General features: G+C 36.8%; 1 protein-coding gene and 1 pseudogene across 1 annotated transcript in view; both read left to right on the forward strand.

The window, feature by feature from the left end:
- The window catches only part of RALGAPA1 (Ral GTPase activating protein catalytic alpha subunit 1), a gene marked incomplete at its 5' end in the record, with an annotated part of 288,956 nt that overhangs the window by 241,876 nt on the left and 29,926 nt on the right, over positions 1–17,154 (forward strand). The window contains 2 exons of the mRNA XM_015561310.1: positions 8,800–8,958; positions 10,355–10,482. Of these exons, the coding sequence (XP_015416796.1) occupies positions 8,800–8,958; positions 10,355–10,482 (287 nt within the window). The remainder of the gene's footprint in view (positions 1–8,799; positions 8,959–10,354; positions 10,483–17,154) is intronic.
- Positions 1,737–7,063, forward strand: LOC102767475 (annotated as a pseudogene).

The raw sequence follows: 17,154 nt of genomic DNA on the forward strand, positions 1-17,154 counted from the left end.
TCTGCCCCCCCCCAGGCCTTATGCCTCTGGCCTGGGCATCAGGCCTGGGCAGGGGACCCCCAGACCCCTCCGATTGCCGGCTCCGCCCCCTGCCCAGGCCTGACGCCTCGGCCAGAGGCGTCAACCTTCATCACCTTCTGATCGGCGGATCAGCCTCTTGCCCAGGCCTGACGCCCATCTCCCCCAGATCACTGGCTTCTGGGCGACTTCTGGGGCTTCTGGGGCCGGCCTTCGGCCCGGGATGGTGGCACCTCGCTCTGGCGGCTGCACTGCCCTGCCCTGCCTGCAGTATGCAAATTTAACGGCCATCTTTGTTGGTTAATTTGCATACTCTTCTGATTGGCTGATGGGTGTGGCAAAGGTACAGTCAATTCACATCTTTGTCAGGCTGGCCAAGTTCCCCAGCAACAGAAGCTCCCAGCCTCTCTTTTTTTTTTTCTTTTTTTTTATTCTGGGATTTATTTACCTTCTATAATTAAAACTTTGTTGCCTTCAGTGGAGCTCAGAGCCGGCTGCGGCCAGTGGAAGCTTTGCTTCCTCCATCACTGGGGCAGCCAAGTCTCCTGCTTGCTCTAGCTCCGTGGCTGCCGGCCACCATCTTGGTTGGGTTAATTTGCATGTAGTCGCTCTGATTGACTGATGGGCATGGCTTAAGGCGTAGCAAAGGTACTGTCAATTTGCATGTTTATCTTTTATTAGATTAGATTGCCTAGTTATTTTACTCTGTCTTCTCCACTGGATTTGAAGCTTTGTGAGAGCAGAGACTATGTCTGTTTTTTCCTCACCATTGTATCTGTAGTAGCTAGCACAGTGCATTTACTCAGCTCTCAGTATTTTCTACCGTATGAAAGAATTGGGTAGGAAGGACTACAGGAAGGAGGAGAGAAGAAGGCCTTTTAGAAACTCATGAGCTAGTTCAGTTGTGTAGGATGACTGGCATCTGACCTTGGGCAACAGTAGAAGAAATAGGAAAGTACAAAAAAGAGGTATAATTTTTTTTTAATGAAGAACTTGCCTGTTAGAGATACAGTAAGGAAAACAGAAATTGATGACTTTCAGGTTTTGACCTGAGTATAATGAATTGTTTGGTGCTTTTAACAGAAATGGGGAAGTCATAGAGTAAGCTGATTTTATGAAATTACTTTACATGAATTCTAGTCTCCAACTCCAGATGAGTGATGTTCTGTGGCAATGAGGAAATCTAGAATTGACTCTGGAATCTCTCTCTTTTCATAATCATGGAAAATGAGAACACGACCATAAGATAGTCAGGCATCTGATTTTCATTAAAAGAGATTGAACAGACCACCAACTACAAAAATTGCTAACGTTCATGAACTCCATGTCAATGCCTGGCAAAATAGGATTATTAAACAGATGTTTTGTGAGCACTTAGGTAATGAAGTAGTGATCACTAGGAGCCACTATGAGTTCACCATAACAAATTGCATCAAAATAACTTAATTTGTTTTAATAGGATTACTAGATCAGGGAAAGCCATAGACAGTATAAAGCATTTAACAAAGTCATTTCTTGTGGACAAATTGAAGAAATGTAGTCTTTATAATAGTTCAGTTAGTATATTCATAACTAGTTGTGTAATTATATCTAGAGACATAAATTATTTAATAAGAGGCAATATAGGGAAGTGGTTAAAGTGTGGTTTCTGGAACTAGTTATGTGACCTTAGCCAAGCTTGCTTTATCTTTTAAAGCTTCAGTGCCTCACCTATAACAATGGAGGTAATTATAATTATATTTACCATGTAGCATTGTTGTAAAAATTAAATAAGTTATCACAAAGCACTTAGTAAACATGTAGTAAGTGTGGATATTTTTTTAACCAGGAGGAACATCTGTAATGGCTCTTACCCAAACCTGTGTCCCATTTGACATTGGTATCCAAAATTTACATGAAGACACAAGAATTTGAATTTAAGAATAACACAAATCTGGGAAAGAAGAGAGGCAACACATTGAATAGCAGAATCAGATTAATGACCTTAATAGGCTTAAAGATAATCTGAACCTAACAGGGTAAAATTTAATGAGAATAAATATGAAATCCTCTCTTTAGTCCTAGCACTCAGTTGTACCAGCTTAAAAGAACTGTGTAGAAAAAGACTTAGGGGTTTGAATTGAGTGCAACTTCTATTTGAGCCAAAGATATAAAAATGCAGAAAATTAAATGTAATGAACAAAACAAAGTAGTAGTGCCACTATAGATAGATAGGCCAGTGCTCTTTGTCAAAACACCACAGTTTAATAGAAATATCAATAAACTGTGGTAATAATCCAGGATAATGAATTGGTTTGTAAACTGTAAGAAGAGGAACTAAGGACACTTAGCCTGGAAAAGTAAAGTTGAGATATATTATTAGACTGATCTGAAAATATATAGAATATAGGTTGGATTTACTTGATAATCCTTCTCATTTTGGCAGAACTAGCTTCAGAAAGGGATATTTTAGCTTAGCATAAAGAATGTTCTAATGATTGAAGCTTTTAAAAATAAATGGGCTGATTTATGAATTTGTAAGCTACCTAACTTTAGAAGTATTTAAGCAGAGGCAGGATTACTTGTCAGGAATATTGCAGTGGAAGTTCCTGTATTGGGTAGGAAAATAGAACTTCAAGGTCTCTTCTGGTGCTAATATTCTATAATGGTTTGAGGACTTCAATTTTACACATGTTGAATTTCATTTAACTGCTTTGTCTTCATAAATTGGTAATGATAATCTACAGCTAATGTTATATACTTTGAATTCCAAAATAACTTCAGCAGTAGTTGAAGTGAATTTGGAAGAGTAGTTGATTTTAACATACCTACTCTATATACATAAGTCTTGTACTCTATTTCAGAAGTGATTGATATCTGGTACAAATGTAATACATGTAGTTAGAAACCCCTTTGAGTGTTTTCAGAGTATAGAAAAGCTCGTTGACTATACATAGTCTTGTAACTCCATGAGAGATAAGAAATAAGTAAATATAAAATCTTATAGCAAGTTTTTATGTCAAATAAAATATATCAAACACACTTCTGAAATTTCTATTAACTGTTAAGCACTAAAAATTGATCTTTTAGTAGTCTTTTCAGAAATTTCTAAGATACATAACAATGATTAGTAATTTCTCAATTTGTGTTTATTATATAGTAGGATTATTCTATATATAGATATAAAAGCATGGCTTGTCATGACATAATAAAATAATTACTTTTTTAGCATTTGAATATAAATCATAAGGGATATTCTTGAAGCTTTCCCTTAAATTGCTTGAACATGTTTAGAATAACTTTGTAATACACATGGTTCTGGACCACAAATATCTTCATTACAACATCGTGGTAAAAATGTATTGTTCTTTTCCATTAAGCAGACTTTTAATACTCTAGTAGATATTTGAAGGGAAGCCTTGGTTATAAGATAAAACTACAGTTGCCCTTTTCTCTCATTTCTTTAGATAAGTGAACACTAGAAATTATAGATAGCTTTGGCAAGAGTTCAAGGGTTAATGTAGCAGATAAATAAAAGGAATTTTCTGTAAATTGAGACCTGCATTATTTCAGTTGTCTTGTCTTTCCTAACCTAACTCACTTAATTTTAAAAAGTAAATACTTAAATTCTTCCTGACAGTGTGCTCAGCTTTTGCTATCGTTTATTACTTCAATTATACTTGATATCACTTAGAACAATCTGCCATTTGGAAATCTCAGTATAGCCTGGAGCTTAGTATTAGATCTGGCTGCTATTGTAACATGTACAGCATATGACATTAATGTATCAAAATTAGATTGGATCATCCCTCCTGGTTAAATTTATTTCACATTTCTTTTGTATTCAGTTAACATAAACCTATTAGGAAAACTGACACATGGGGATGGCTGTATAGGAAGGATATTTTTAAAGTATTTTGATTAAAAAATGAAATTATAGAGCCATGGCTTTTGAGTTGTGTAATCTTTTTTGGTTTTTAAATATGTCACAAAGCCTAAGTCCTACATTTACTAGTATATCATTCAAGTCTGTGTGTGATATAAATAATGGGAGTTAAAACTTATACAATATTTTGATATTTGAGGTCTACCGTCATTTATTTAGAACAATAAGCACATTTATGGTTTCCAAAATATTTTTTTTAAAAAAAGAGTTATTTAATCCACTTAAACCTATAAAAAAAAAAAAGTCCTCCTTAAAAGAAAAAATATTTATACTATATTTCTAAAATAGATTCTGGTGTCTAGATTTAGCTGGTTATTATTTTTAGAATAATAATAGCTGCCTATATCTTATAATCCATCAAAGTATCTGAGAAGACATTTCTTGTTTAGTAATACAAATTTTAAAGTTCAGGAATTTACCTTGTATTCTCAAATACTTAACATCCATAGTGATTAGGATTTTCTAGATAGATTAGTATTGGGGACTTTAAGAACAATTAGAGTTCTGTGGTGTGACTCGTAGGCTCAACTGATCTGCCATGTCACAGTTTTTCAGCATCAGTTGTCCCTGTTCAGGGAGGAGCTTGTCACCAAACCTGTCAGGCGTAACTACCACAAACAGCCATTGTTGCTGAGTGAAGATGAAGAAGATATCAAGAGAGTGGTTCGAAGTGCCAAGGACTACAGGTTTGAGGAGTTGACCAACCTTATCAGACCCTTGGTAATGCCATGAAGATTCAGGATGTCACTAAGTGCCTAGAAGAGTTTGAGCTCCTGGCAAAAGCATATGGGAAGGATAAAATCACTGTGGATAAGAAAGGTGTCCCCAGTTCTATATCTGTATCCTGGCTGATTTAAGAGACTATCTTAATGAGTTATGGAAAGATAAGGAAGGGAAGAAGAATATGAATAAGAACAATGCTTAGGCCTTGAGCACCCTGCTCCAAGGATCCAAAAACACTAAGATTTTGAGTCCCTTATTACAAATGATAAGCAGAACCCTGAACAGTCTGCAGATGAAGATGCTGAGAAGAAAGGATTCAAAAGGCTCTTCAGCTAGGGATGAAGACGGAGTCAGTGCTGCAGCTTTCTTGAAGAAGAAACCAGGAGCTCCTTCTGGAGAGAGTCAAAGTTTCTAAAAAAGATGAAGGAAAAAGATGAGGACTCAAGAGGATGAAGGGTGGGACATAGGTTCAACGTCTTTTGAATCAGAGGAGGAGGAGGAGGAAGGGAAACAGGCCATGGTGGCCTCAAGATTCCTTAAAATGGCTCTGGCCACAGAGGACAAGAAGGCTACTGAGAAGAAATGGGAGGACAAAGCCAAGAAGCAGCACGATAGGAAATCAAAGCACCTGGATGAGGAGGAGGACAATTAATGTGGGGAGTGGGAAAGGGTCCGAGATGGAGTGTGCTCATTAAGGAGAAACCAAAAATGTTTGCCAAAGGAACTGAGATCATCCATCCACACTGTTGTTATCAAGAAACTGAATGAGATCCTACAGGTACAAGGCAAGAAGGGAACTGATTGTACAATCCAGATTGAGCTGCTACAGCTACTGGTTCAGATTACTTCTGAAAACAACCTTGGGGAGGATGTCATCATCAACCTCAAGTTCTCTCTATGACTACAACGCCAACCTGGCCACATTCATGAAGCCTGGACTGCATCAGTGAGCTGATGGACATCCTGTTTGCAAAACCTAACATCTTTGTTGAAGAGAACATTCTGAAAGAGAGTGAAAAGCCACATAATGTTGACCAGCCACTGCGTGTTTATGGCTGTATCCTAACTCTGGTGGAATGAATGGATGAAGAATTTACCAAAATAATGCAAAATACTGATCCTCATTCCAAAGAGTATATGGAGCACCTGAAGGATGAGGCACAGGTATATTCCAATCATTGAGCTTGTGCAGCGCTACCTGGAAGAGAAGGGCACCACTGAGGAGATCTGTCATGTCTGCTTGAGGTGCATTCTGCACACCTTCTGCAAGTTTAATTATAAGGCCCATCAGCAGCAGCTTACCTTCCCTAAGTGCTCCTCAAAGTCCAACCAAGATCAAGCAAAAAATGAGGGCAAGGACTCAGCTGTGCTAATGGAGAGACTTCGCAAATACATCTATGCCAAAAACTGCAGACTGCACGTGCGCCATCCTCTACCATATCTCCCACTGGTACCAAGTCCACGACCTCATGCTATGAGACACCTACAAGACAGCATTCACAAAAAGTTAAAAAAAAAAACACAACAAAAAAGACAGCACATAGTCCAGTACAGATCCTGTAAAACCACACCATGGCACAGCTGCGCATCTGTGCCTTCCACCAAGGACTGTCCAATGATGCTCACAATGCCCTGCTGGACATCCAGTCAAGGAGTCAGGCCCAGAAACTTCTGGGCCAGGGTCTCCACTACACCGCCTAAAGGAGCCCAGCCAGGAGCGGGAGAAGGTGGAGTGGCACCAGCAGGTGCCCTTCCACCTGCACATCAACCTGGAGCTGCTGGAGTGTGTTTACGTGGTGTCTACCATGCTCCTGGAGATCCCCTACATGGCCGCCCAACAGAGTGATGCCCGCCAACATATGATCAGCAAGCATTTCCATTACCAGCTGCGAGTGGGCCAATGACAGCCCTTCCTGGATCCCCCTGAATCAATGAAGATGGGCAACTGGAAGACCTTCAATGAGAAGATAAGGTCCCCAAAGTATGGGGACCTTGTCTTTGAGGCCAACAAAGTCTGAATCATACTGGTTAGGAAGATCCAGGAAGAGTCACTGCAGACCTGCTTTACCTACAGCAGTATCACGACTACATCAGCATGGAGACACTGGTTAGGCTGAACCTGCCCACTGTGCACACCATCATTAGCAAGATGATTATTAATGAAGTATTGATGGCCTCCTTGAACCAGCCAACACGGAGCCCAGTGCCCAACATGACCTGGCTCTGTAAGCTGGTGGAGAAGCTGAGCAGCCTTGTAGAAAACAGTGAGCGGAGTTTGACCACAAGCATGGTACCTGTGGTGGCCACTTCCGAGACCAGAAGGATGGCTACTACAAAAACAAAGGCTACGTGCACTGAAGTGGCTACTGCCAGCAGCAGTCTCAGACAGCCTACTGATCACTTCTGTCCCCATGGCCTAGACCAGTGGTCGGCAAACTGCAGCTCGCAAGCCACATGCGGCTCTCTGGCCCCTTGAGTGTGGCTCTTCCGCAAAATACCAACTTCTGTGCATGGGCCACGAAATTTCAATCGCACTGTACATGTGCCCCCGCATGTGGTATTTTGGGGAAGAGCCACACTCAAGGGGCCAAAGAGCCGCATGTGGCTCGTGAGCCGCAGTTCCATTCAACAATCTTTAAATCCTAAACCACACCCCAGTCATTAAAGGTCTGTTTAGACTTTTAAAAAACAAAACAAAACATTAAAACACTGATTCTTGGCTTTTTTTTGTATTGCCTACTCTTACTTTGATAGACTCTCTACTCGGAAAAATGTATAAAATTTTACAGATAACTTTCCAATATTCACAGAGCCTTTGAACCTAGGTTAAGAACTCCAGGGAGCTTTTCATTAATTGGACTTAACTCCTTCCTTTAAATTACACATTTAACTCTTTTTCTACCCTGTGGTGCTTAAGCCAAAAAAAGCATATTTCAGAAATAGAAATAACTCATACTAAAAATGTAAATACTAATGACACTTATCCTAGTTTTTTGCTTTCAGACTTTCCCAACTACAATATGTCCACTTACCTGAAAGTAATAGGTTCGTGTGAGATGTGACTCAAAAATGGACTCAAATGTTTGCAATAGCAGAATCAATAAACGTGCTAAGATAACCAAAGTTTGTTTTAAAATACATGTCCATAGAGTAATCTCTATGAAGAACATGCAAGACTAATGGTATTAGGTTCATTTTTCTAATAACTTACAGAAATTCAACTTTGGGGTACTGTGCTTTTTATAAATTTAATCACAGTATGATCTCTCTTTGCCAAAAACATCTTAGTAAGCATCACAAATATTTAAATAACATATTGAGAGTCTACCAACTCTAAAGAAGTCTATTTGGATGAATTTCATAGGCATAGTTTCATAGACAAAGAAAACCTGGAAATAAATTTGTTAAACCAGATATAGTCAACTTTTTCATACTTAATAGGTGATTACCCAATTTATGATCTATTTCTTTTACATTTCTTTTACTTCTCTTCCTGTTACCTCTTTTAGACCAGTTCACTGCTTATTAGCACTTCCAGAGAATGATTTAAAAAAAAGGAATCTTAGTCACTTTTTATTTTAATTTTTATTGATTTCAGAGAGAAAGGGAGAGGGAGAGAGAGCCATAAAAACATCAATGAGAGAATCATTGATCAGCTGCCGCCTGCACACCCCCTACTGGGGAACGAATCCGCAGCGCAGACATGTGCCCAGAATAGGAATGGAATCGTGACCTGGTTCATAGGTTCATGCTCAACCACTGAGCCAAGCCAGCTGGGCTAAATCAATCACTTTAAAAACAATCTTTTAAACGATCTTTTAAAAAGTTTGGTAGTGGAGAATTGGTGCAATAGCTAGTTAAGGAGAGTATTTGGAATGTATAGGAATCTTTTTTATCTAAGTTCTCTGTTTCCCATTAACTATAGATCATTAAAAACTGTCTGGTTTTCTGTAGTGTCACCTGATGTCTTTGAATGTTTGTGTTTCATGTGTTGTAAAAAATGGTCAAATGAAATTTTTAAAATATGGTTTTTTATTTATTTACCTTTTCATCTTTTTATAGTATGTTAACAGTAATTATATAAATACAGAGCTTTTCTAAAGCACTCTGAACTATTTTCTTGGTTTTTCTAGTTGAGACATTTAGGAAATGATGAAGTACACATTGTTTGGTCAGAGCATACTCGAGACTACAGAAGAGGAATTATTCCTACAGAATTTGGTGATGTCCTTATTGTAATATATCCAATGAAAAATCACATGTTCAGTATCCAGATAATGAAAAAACCAGAGGTAAGAACTTCTTATCTTACATTTTAGTAATATATTTTGAGTTCTATATGGCTTTGTTTCTTCTTTCAGAAGGATTTAGACTAGACATCAAGGTGTGAAAATGGTGGGAAATGAGACAAACTCTGGTAGCTATGTGAATTGTCTTAGTCTGGTTCAGAAGGAGCTGAAACAGGAAGAGTAGCAAGAAACTATGTTCAAAAGGGAGAAAGCTTGGTAGTGCCAGAGTGCAAGTTCTTTTATGCTAAGCTCACAAAAGGGCTTACCTTTTATTGAAAGAATGATTACTATTTCCTAAAAGACACAGTCAGAAGTAGTAATTTCCTTTATAACTAGAACATATGATTCCTGTATTTTTAGTTGATATATCTTATTAAGATTATGTGATTATTTAGTTATGTCACTTAATAAGTTAGAGTACTAAAACTATGTGTTCTAAAAAGTGTGTGTTTTAAAGCCCCATAAGTTGTTCTAGTTGGATGTGTTATACTGTGGGATTGAAACATACCTGTGTTAGTATTTTCCTTCAAAATAATAAATGTTTGGTAGTATTTTCATGTTTCTTTTTTAATTTAATACTTTTAGTTTATAGAAAACTTACTTTTTGACATTTGATCATGAATCTTAAAAATTCCTTTAATTAAGTTCCCTATGTGTGAATTGAAGCTTATGGCCAGATTTTATAAGGTTCAGCAAACTATGGCCCACTTTCTATTTTTGTATAGCCCACAAGCTAAGGATGTTTTCTACATTTTAATGTGTGTTTCTTTTTAATTGAAAAATAATATGCAGCAGAGACAATATGTGGCCATAAGCTTAAAATATTTACTATATTACTCACAGCTCATGTGCTTGCCTTCAGCTGCTATTTGTACCAACCATAGTCAAATAGAATAACTTGAAATTGTCAGTCATGTGATAAAAATGACAATTATCAAAACAAAGATTTTTCTAACAAATTCTGTAATAGAAATGTTTCAGGTTTTGTAATAAAGCTGGGTATCACACAAAAATAATTTTTAAAAAATTAACTTGCTGCCTATAAGAACGTATACCTTGCCTGTGTTTACTCGTGGAAAAAGAGGAATTTCCAGTGCTGAATTTTTTGGTACAATTGAGGCTATAAAAATTTGAAACTTGGCAGGGAATATAAATTTTTTAGTCTGTTCCATGAAGTAAATAGTTCTTTTGAATGAAACCATGTAGACCTTTTGCATTTCTTGTTTATTGTTCTAATGTGAATGACCCATCATGGAAAATAATTGAATTTGAATAGTATTTCTGCTGAAGAAAGAACTAAAGGGAAAGCAGAAACATTTTTGTATGCAGTGTCTTGATTGTTCTTACATAAACCTTTCTTCAATTTTAGTTTAAAATTATGTTCTAATTTTTCAATTAGGTTCCCTTCTTTGGCCCACTTTTTGATGGTGCTATTGTGAATGGAAAGGTCCTACCCATTATGGTTCGAGCAACAGCTATAAATGCAAGCCGTGCTCTGAAATCACTGATTCCACTGTATCAAAACTTGTATCCTTTTTAATATATGGTTTTTATTCTAATATTTGTCTACTTTCCAAGGTAAATGTTTCTTCTGTTTTTAAGACCTTTGAATTTCTGTTTACTGATATATAGGTAGTAGAGTTCCTCCCCAGTATTTGAATTTGAGCACTTACAATAGTTGAATGGGGTAATTTATTTTATATATTTTTAAATCAGTGCTTAATTGCCTTTTGGTTAATTAATTAGAGCCCCATTATGTGCTAGGCACTCTGCTATTCTGGATGTGCAGAAATAACCAAAACAGTCATCGGAGAGTACTCGTCTAGTTAAAGAAATACACTGTTTTCAGTACATGTGCTTACATGTGCTATAGTAGTTATGCAGCATATTCTGGAAGTATCATAACAAGGGGTCTCTTATTTAGGTGAAAGGGGTTGTGGTATCAGGAAACATTTCTGAGAAATATGAGGATTGAACCAATCTTGAAGGATGATTGAGTTTTTTGGGTGGGTGAGATTAAGAGCATTCCAGAAGCAGAGGGAACAACAGAGAGACATGGAAGTTTGCAAGGAAATTGAGTGTTTAAGAATATGGTTACTGGAGCCAGATTGCCTGGCCTCAAATGCTATATAGCTAGTCTTGGACAAGTTATTTAATCTCAGTCAGTCTTAATTTTTCATGTATATAAAATGAGAATGATAATATCTAGCTCATGGTATTATGAGAACTCAATGAAGCAATATGTGTAAAGCTCTTAGAACAGTGCCTGAGACATGATATACATACAGTTTTAAATTTTAAATTGTTTTCTCATATTCCTTTGTAAAATAGGTTTATGTTTTCTTTTACTTTTCCGATATGATTAAAAGCATTTTATTTCTTTTTATATAATAAACTAGAGGCTGGTGCATGAATTTGTGCACGGGTGGGGTCCAGCCGGCCCGCTCTGATCGGGAGCCAATCAGGCCAGGCCAGCTTGGGGGAGGGGTGTAGGGGGCCAATCAGGTGTGGGCTGGCCGGGGGGAGGGGCCGCGTGCACGGTTGGCTGGCTGGCCCCAAACACTGGTCGAACTCCCGGTCGAGGTGACAGTTTGCATATTATCCTTTTATTATATAGGATTATGGATTTAAGCTTTACAGGGAAGGTTTTTAAAAATATTCTAGCCTTAGCTGGTTTGGCTCAGTGGATAGAGCATCAGCCTGCAGACCAAAGGGTCGAGGTTTGATTTTGGTCAAGGGTACGTACCTTGGTTGCAGGCTCCTCCTCGTCCTGGGCTCTGGTTAGGGCTCTGGTCAGGGCTTGTGCAGGAGGCCACTAATGATGTGTTTCTCTCACATCAATGTTTCTCTCACATCAATATTTCTCTCTGTCTTTCCCTCTCTCTTCCACTCTCTCTAAAAATCACTAGAAAAATATCCTCAGATGAGAATTAAAAATATATATATGCTATGTTTTTTCCATATGAAATGGATTTATTACAAGTCTGCCGCATTTTCTTCTGATGATGAAAGTTAGCTTACATTATCTGAATTTTATGTAATTTCTCATGTATTCTGACACCATGAAATGGAATTATAGGTGGATCATGCCATGTTACATTGATTAACATTAATGACATTTATATAGCATTTTTTATGTACCTGGTATGACAGTTATAGCTTCACTTTAATTGAAAACTCAGATTTGAAGTGGTCATTGTAGTGAAATACAAGGGTTCGGTTTATTATTTCCGCATGGCTCTACAAAAGTAGTTAATCTTACAAGGAATATACAGATTGTTACCCATTAACTAATTTCTCCACATTGTCAGGTCCATTGAGGTTGTTTCTTTCTGACCTTTGCTTCTTTATAGCCCACCTGGTTCTGGTGTTCATCCTGAGGTTAGTGTCCTCTTCCGTTTTATTTAAAACACAGTTGAGCCCTGACCAATGTGGCTTAGTTGGTTGAGCATCGTGCCATTTACCAGGGAGGAGCCTGCAACCGAGGTATGTGCCCTTGACCCTGGTTCAGTTCCCGTTCAGTGCACCTGCCTGGGTTGTGGGCTCAATCCCCAGTAGGGGGCTTGCGGAAGATAGCCAATCAATGTTTCTTTTCCACATCAATGTTTCTCTCGCTCCCTCTCCCTTCCTCTCTCTAAAATCAATAAAAACATATTTTTTTAAAAAGATAGTGGAGTCCTAACCGGTTTGGCTCAGTGGATAGAGCGTCGGCCTGTGGACTCAAGGGTCCCAAGTTCGATTCCAGTCAAGGGCATGTACCTTGGTTGCGGGCACATCCCCAGTAGGAAGTGTGCAGGAGGCAGCTGATCTATGTTTCTCTCTCTTTGATGTTTCTAACTCTCTATCCCTCTCCCTTCCTCTCTGTAAAAAATCAATGAAATATATATTTTAAAAAATAAAATAAAAAAAGATAGTGGAAAGAATGCCTTAAATCTTTTGGGAAAGTGGTAAGAGATTAGATTGTAATACAAACTCTATTTGCCTCTTGTATTATATAGCAGGAACTGGATTTATTGGGTAAACACACACTATTTCTGGCCCAAGGTACAAGTAACATTTAATATGCACACTTTACAAAGTAGTTTTAAATGCAAAATTAAAAGTGTTGGGGATATGGCTTCATTTATTTTTCCTGCACCTAAGTTCATACTCTTGAGAGCTATTTCAGATTTGCACATTACACTAGAGGTCTGATAACTAGATTTGCAGTTAGAAAACACTGCTTTTAATTCAAGCTCTGCTTTGTGACCTTGTCGAAGTCACAGAATCTCTAAACCTCACTTTTTTCTTCTCTAAAAACATGCTAATACCCATCTCAGAATTGTTGTGAAGATTAAATGAGATAATGAATTTGGATGTACTTAGTAAATAAAATAAGGTACATTTTTGTGTGCAGTGATTAATTCTGTTATGTGTAAAGATTACAGTCAATATAAAACAACTCTTCCCAACACCATGGAATTGCCTAATTGGGTTTCTGTATTTGCTTGGTTGGTAGGTTAATTGATTGGATTGGATTTTCAAGTCTGCTTCGTGAAGTTCGTAATAGTTAAATCTTGCTGAGACGTTAATAGATACCACATTGGAGGAAAATCTAAGATGAAGAGAGATAATTTCTGATGAAACCAGTAAACATGAACACTTTATTTGCACAGTAAATATGAGCAATTTCTATCAGCAAAATCGATTCTTGAACACTCAGAGTAAAAACATTAAATAAGACAGATGAAATTTTTCTTGACTTGGAAGCTTGAATTTAGAAGCTTTATGGAAATTATTTTCCTATGCTATTAAAGTAAATAGTAGAGATACTCCTAGCCTTTGCTAATCTGAAGAACACATAGTCATATTTGACAAAGATTCACAAAATTCTATATTAATTTTAAACATTGTGAGGAAAGTCTTCATACAGTGAATTACTTGATTTTTAAGTGAAAATTTACATAATAAATTAAAGTGATGTTTTATTTTAAGATATTGAAATATGTGTATGTCTTTTAATTTAAAATAACAAATATTTCAGAAATATATTAAATTTTAAATGTATGTTTTTGACAAATCTGGATAAGGAAAAAAAACTATGTGATCTAAAACAGATCAATAAAACTTAGAAATTGAGATAGAAGTAGGCTTTGAAAATCACCAGAGTCACTACTTTAATCCTCCTAAGAGAAGTGAAGGGGTAAAATAATATGTAATAAACTCAATTATATTTGATAATTACACTGCTGTGTCACTTATTTTATGCCCAATAAAAATACCCACTAAGATTCCACAGCATAAATTGTGCTATTTATGATCATTAAATACAGTTTAAATTTTATCCTTGGAACATCTTCTGTAACTATGAATCTAATGTTGTTCACTAAATGAGGACAATATTGATTGTCAAATGCTGCCCAAATCGATCTTGCTAGCAGCTAGAATTACAGTAATCTGTCAGTATTGATGACTGTTTTTCAAGCTTTGAAATCTCTCCTTCACTTCACTTGTCATTTCTTGCATTACTTGTGCTTGGAAAGCATATTTTTTGCTGTCTCTGACTTTGTCAGCTATATACTTTTTTTGTCTAAAGCTCAACTTCTTGGTTTGAGCATGTAGTTACAAATAAAGTATAACACTGGAGAGGAAGAGGAGGCCGATTCTGGGTAACCATTGGGCCTGTGGGGTATTTCAAGTTGATTTTAGCTATCATTTATCAGTTACCTGTTAAAAGAGAGAGATTTGGGTTTTTGGAGGAAGTTGGGGTTTTTGTTTGTTTGTTTTTTGGCTTCTTTGCATTGGAAATAATAATTTCAAAACATTGATTTCATGCTCTTAGCTATCATGACTATTTTTTTTTTCGATTGATTGATTTTAGGGGAGAGAGAGAGAGACAGACATTGATTGGTTCCACTTACTTATGCATTCATTAGTTGCTTCTTTTATGTGCCCTGACCAGGGATAGAACCCACCAGCTTGGCATATTGGAACAACACTCTAACCAACTAAACTACCCAGCCAGGGCTCTATTTCTTAAATAAAAATGTTAAATCAACTATTTATTTTGACCCAGAGATTATACATAGAAATTTAATGTGAGATTATACATAGAAATTTTCAGAAGTTACAGCATAAAATCATGTTGTATTAGAGTTCTTAGAAAAACAGAATCAATACAATCTGTGTATACATACATAGAGAAAGACTGATTTTAAGAAATTGGCTCATATAATTTTTGCCTAGCAAGTCTGAAATCTGCAGGAATTCCTGAGTAGAGTTGATGTTGCAGTCTGGGTCAGAAGGCATCTGGAGATAAAATTCCTTTCTTCCTTGGGGACCTCTTCTGTTCTAGTAAGGCCTTCAGCTGATGAATGAAGCTCACCCACATTATGGGGAGTATTCTGCTTTAGAGTCCTGATTTAAAAGCTGATTGATTGCTTCTAATCTGTTTAGATTTGACTTTTTTCTGAAATGCCAGAATTGGGTTTCTAGGCTGGTGTTTGACCAAAACAAGTACCATCGCCTAGCCAAGTTGACATAAAATTAACCATCTTGCCTGGGTGGGTAGCTCAGTTGGTTATAGCATTCTCCCATATACCAAAAGGTTGTGGGTTTGATTTCTGGTCAGGGCACATACCTAGGTTGCGGTTCAATCCACAGTCAGGGCATATGCAGGAGAAAACCAATCGGTGTTTCTCACATTGATGTTTCTCACTCTCACTTTCTCTCTCTCTCCCTCCCTCCTCCCCTGCCTCACTCCCCCTTTCTCTCTCACAAAAATCAATAAACATATCCTTGGGTGAGGATATTTTAAAAAATTTAGCCATCTCATATGTCCTCTTTTTTCATAAGTTTTTTAACCTTTTTTATTGCAAAATGTAATTTGAGAAAAGTACATTAATTCTAAATGTACTATATATGAATAATTACAGTTTAACTGCCACCAGGTCAAGAAATAGAACTTCAGTGCTTTTTTTCTATAACATATATTTATTGATCACTAACATGGTAGTGGTAAAGATTTGGAGAGATGCAAAGACAAATTAGGTGGTAACATTGTCTTTAATAAGCTTATAATTTAATGGGGAGAGAATAATATGTCCATTATTATATCACAAGGAACAATGTGTCATAGTAGGTTTATATATGAAAGGCTGTGGTAGTTCCAGGGAGAATGTATAGAAAATCTGGGCCTGAAATGGTGAGATTTGAGTAGATGGAATGCAGCATGTCTTTTATAATTTCTTGTAATTTACATTTTGGGGCTTTATGTATATGCATGTATGTATTTAATATACATGTAATATTCTGAAATATTCAGTATGCGGCATGTTCTAGAATTAAATGTCATCTTTAAAAAACACTTTCTTCCTAGGTTTATTATTCTTTCCCACCAAACCAATATTATTTGATTTTTTCTAATCTGTTTAGATTTGACTCTTTCTTAAATGCCAGAATTGGTTTTCTGTTTAACTTTATCAGACACATTACCAGAAGTCAATGATCATTCTTCAATTAGTCACAGTTTGTTATCCCTGCAGTTTTACTTCTCAAATGTAAAGAACCTGTTGCAAACGTATGAGAGCCAAAATGAAATGAAGTGTAATTGATTGGCTCCACTAATGCAGTTTGCCATTCATTATGATAGAACATTATAAAACCTCTTAGGAAGGCTCATCAATATTGCTGCCATTTCATGTTAGAAGAAAGTGTGTTTATTGAGAAACTACATAATTTTATGTATCTATTGTCTTTTGTAGGTCATTGATTTAGAAGATAATATTGATAAGTACGCTTAATTTATGTATCAGCTATATTTTAAATTTTGGAAGCTGTTTGTTGGGAAGTAAGCATTGGGCTACAGAGTCTGGAACCACTTATTAAATGTGTCACTGTCTTTATGTCTATTTTTTAAAAATCTGTTAGAAGTGTACAAAGCTCAGGATTATTGTAAGGATTAAATTAAATTACCCACTTAAAGCACTAAGCAGCCTGCCTGTCATGTAGCAAGAGCACAGACAATGATAGCTACCTGGTTGTTGATGATTTATTATTATTATCCTCTACATTGGCACTGGAAATATTCTTCTAAAACACAAATCTAAGTATATTAAGAGACTTGACTTTATGACAGTGACAGGTGGGGAGAGTACAGTTTTGTGTCCTCCCCAGGAACAAGGCAGTACATAGCTAAAGCCCTGAAGGCTCATACTTCCT

This window comes from Myotis davidii, unplaced genomic scaffold (genome assembly GCF_000327345.1).
Source record: "Myotis davidii unplaced genomic scaffold, ASM32734v1 scaffold176, whole genome shotgun sequence".
Classification (NCBI taxonomy): Eukaryota; Metazoa; Chordata; class Mammalia; order Chiroptera; family Vespertilionidae; genus Myotis; species Myotis davidii.